The following is a 4,288-nucleotide window of genomic DNA, read 5'->3' on the forward strand; positions in this document are numbered from 1 at the left end:
TTAAAATTTCGTCGGAACGAAGTTACGGAAAGTTAATTAACAAACGGAGACGTAACAATAGCTACTGAAATCAAGCTAACACTGATAAAACTAGAAAACATCAGTATTAGATATTGAAATAATGCTAACAGTGATAAAACTAGAAAACCATAGTAATAGCTTGTGAAATAATGTTAACACTCATAGAATAGAAAATCTTAGTATAGCTAGTGAAATAAAGCTAACACTGATAGTAAAAGAAAATCTCAGTAATAGTTAGGGAAATAAGGCTAGCACCATTATAAGAACAGAACACTTCAGTAATAGCTATTGAAATAAGGTTAACACTGATAGCATATGAAAACCTCAATAATACCTAGTGAAATAAGGTTAACACCGACAGTAACAGAAAACCCCAGTAATAGATAGTGAAATAAGGTTAATACTGATAGTAACAGAAAACCTCAGTTATAGCTAGTTAAATAAGGCTAACACTGATAGTAACAGAAAACCTTAGCAATAGCTTTATGAAATAAGGTTAGCACTGATAGTAAAATAAAACATTAGTAATGGCTTGTGAAATAAGGTTAATACTGATAGTAATAGAAAACCTCAATAACAGCTAGAGAAGAAAAGCTAGCACTGATATTAAGAGAAAACATTAATAATAGCTACTGAAATCAAGCTAACACTGATAGTAATAAAAAACTTGAGTAACAGCAAGTGATAGTAAGAGAAAACCTCTTTAACAGCTAGTGAAAAAAGGCTAACACTGATAGTAACAGAAAATCTCAGTAACAGCTAATGAAATAGTTTTAACACTAACAAAACAGAAAACCTCAGTAATAGCTAGTGAAATAAGGTTAACACTGATAGTAACAGAAAATCTCAGTAATAGCTAATGAAATAAGGCTAACACTGATAATAAGAGAAAACATTAATAATAGCTACTGAAATCAAGCTGACACTGATAGTAATAGAAAACTTCAGTAACAGCAAGTGATAGTAAGAGAAAACCTCTTTTACAGCTAGTGAAAAAACGCTAACACTGATTGTAGCAGAAAACCTGCGTAATAGCTATGGAAATAAGGCTAACAATGATAAAACTAGAAAACTATAGTAACAGCTTGTGAATTAAGGCTAACACTGACAGTAACAGAAAACCTCAGTAACAGTTAGTGAAATAAGACTAATACTGATAGTAATAGAAAACCCACTAGCTATTACTTGGGTTTTCTGTTACTATCAGTGTTAGCCTTATTTCACTAGCTATTACTGAAGTTTTTTGTTACTATCAGTATTAGCCTTATTTTACTAGCTGTTACTGAGGTTTTCTGTTACTATCATTGTTAGCCTTATTTCATTAGCTATTACTAAAGTCTTCTATTACTATCAGTGTTAGCCTTATTTCACTAGCTATTACTGAGCTTTTCTCTGATTATCAGTGTTAGCCTTATTTCAATAGCTATTATTGAAGTTTTCTTTTATTATCAATGTTAGCCTTATTTCCATAGATTTTACTGAGGTATTCTGTTACTATCAGTGTTAGCCTTATTTCACTAGCTGTTACTGAGGTTTTCAACAGTGTTAGCCTTATTTCACTAGCTGTTACTGAGCTTTTCTCTGATTATCAGTGTTAACCTTATTTCAATAGCTATTGCTAAAGTTTTGTTTCATTATCAGTAATAACCTTATTTCACTAGCTATTATTGAGGTTTTCTATTACTATCAGTATTAACCTTTTTTCACTAGCTATTACTGGGGTTTTCTGCTACTATCAGTGTTAATCTTATTTCACTAGGTATTATTGAGGTTTTCTGTTACTATCAGTGTTAGCCTTATTTCACAAGCTATTACTATGGTTTTCTAGTTTTATCATTGTTAGCCTTATTTCAATAGCTAATACTGATGTTTTCTAGTTTTCTCACTGTTAGCTTGATTTCAGTAGCTATTAATGAAAATAAGATTAACACTGATAGTAACAGAAAACCCCAGTAATAGCTAGTGAAATAAGGTTAATACTGATAGTAACAGAAAACCTCAGTTATAGCTAGTTAAATAAGGTTCACACTGATAGTAATAGAAAACCTCAGTAATGGCTATAGAAATAAGGCTGATACTGTTTATACTAATAAACCTCAGTAATAGCTAGTGAAATAAGGCTAATACCGATAGTAATAGAAAACCTAAGTAGTAGTTAATAAAATAATGCTAACACTGATAATAAAAGAAAACTTCAGTAATAGCTATTGAAATATGGCTAACCCTGATAGTATTTTTCTTGATTTGTTTTACATAACCATAAATCTCGAACCCATATATAGTGGTCATTATGATTTAACATAAATATCAAACTGGTCTCTGCAGCCTTAACTCTAGTTTTTTATATTTTGTGTATTTCTGGAAAGTATTTTAATTTTTCGATTATTTTGAATATTTCGTCTTGTTTCATTGAGGTGGTTACTTACTCCCAGGATTTTCGTAAACTCCTAAACATGCTGAAGATAGAAGGAATCCCAGGGCAGGGCCAAACAATCGTAAAGCAAACAATGCACCTAGAATGAAACGATAAAAAGACAAACTTAATTCCAGACGTACCATTTACACGATCGGTTCAGTCTGTCACAAGACAGCATTTCAATCATTAAAAATAAAAGGGTTCACTGTTTTTCATTTTTTTTATCGATACAAATGTATATCTTTATTCACAATAGTGATTTTACACTCCATGTTTATAATTAACTATTATTTATAAACCGATTTTAAGAAAAAACAACGTTTAAGATCTGACATCAAAAAGTTTTATTTAATGATTTTGTGAAAGTTCACCACCGATCGAAAGCTGTACGAGTTTTTTTCTCTCCGTTATAAATGATTTTAAAAATTGAACTTTAAACATGGTTTTGATTCGTTACGTAGAACAACGAAACAAAATTTTAGAAGTTGTAGTCGAAACAATTAGACAATTATCATTATTTGGACTGGACACCGCACTGTTTATTTCAAACACATTTATTATCATTATGTGACTGGACATCGCACTTTTTATTTCGAACACATTTCTTATCATTATCATTATGTGCACTGGACACCGCACTGTTTATTTCAAACACATTTATTACCATTATGTGCACTGGACACCGCACTGTTTATTTCGAACACATTTCTTATCATTATGTGCACTGGACACCGCACTGTTTATTTCAAACACATTTATTATCATTATGTGCACTGGACACCGCACTGTTTATTTCGAACACATTTCTTATCATTATGTGCACTGGACACCGCACTGTTTATTTCAAACACATTTATTATCATTATTTGGACTGGACTCCGCACTCTTTAATTTAATGATTAATCCAAGACTCTGGTCAACAGTAGAAGCTCAAACATTGGTTTTCTTCCCCTTTTAACAAGTGTATGTGTTGTGTGTGTGAGTTGACAGCTGTGTTGATGTAACATTTGTCCTTACGATGAAAAGTTATGAATTCTTCGGTAGTTGTTGTTTTCGAGATGTTTCAGTAAAGACTTAAACTGTAAACACTCGTTAATGGTAAATTATTATCTATAAATCACTGTAAACACTTTATGATGGTACGTTAATGTAATACAGCTATCACGTATATATCGCGGTGAACACTTGATGATGGTAAGTTAGTGTAATACAGTATTACATATAAATCACAGTAAACATGATGATGGTGTATTACAGCTATTACGCATATAACGCTGTAAACACTTGATGATGGTAAATTAATACATTACAGCTATCACGTATATATCGCTGTAAACACTTGATGATGATAAATTAATGTGTTACAACTATTACGTATAAATCATTGTAAACACTTGATGATGATAAATTAATGTATTACAGCTGTTACGTATGAATCACTCTAAACACTTGATGGTGGTAAATTAATTTTTTACTGCTATTACGTATAAATCATTGTAAACACTTGATGATGATAAATTAATGTATTACAGCTGTTACGTATAAATCACTGTAAACACTTGATGGTGGTAAATTAATTTTTTACTGCTATTACGTATAAATCACTGTAAACTTGATGATGGTAAATTATATATAAGTTATACCATCACTGTGCAGATTTGACGAAGCGCTGTTTAAATAATACAAAATCGTGTCATTTATGTAAATCAAGTTTCCATGGAATAAAGTTACTTTAAACAATAATGGTTGGAGACGGCTTGAATGGGTAATGAAGAAAAACTTTAATATAAGTTTAACATAACAGGAAATGTTCAACGTTTCGACAAGGTTTTGTCATCATCAGGTACAAAA

At 31.0% G+C, this 4,288-nt stretch overlaps 1 protein-coding gene across 1 annotated transcript in view; it reads right to left on the bottom strand.

The window, feature by feature from the left end:
- Positions 1-4,288, bottom strand: part of LOC106478780 (solute carrier organic anion transporter family member 4C1-like) — a 34,742-nt gene that overhangs the window by 22,494 nt on the left and 7,960 nt on the right. The window contains exon 2 of the mRNA XM_022382444.1: positions 2,448-2,534. Within this exon, the coding sequence (XP_022238152.1) occupies positions 2,448-2,534 (87 nt within the window). The remainder of the gene's footprint in view (positions 1-2,447; positions 2,535-4,288) is intronic.

The sequence above is a fragment of the Limulus polyphemus genome, unplaced genomic scaffold (genome assembly GCF_000517525.1).
Source record: "Limulus polyphemus unplaced genomic scaffold, Limulus_polyphemus-2.1.2 Scaffold249, whole genome shotgun sequence".
Classification (NCBI taxonomy): Eukaryota; Metazoa; Arthropoda; class Merostomata; order Xiphosura; family Limulidae; genus Limulus; species Limulus polyphemus.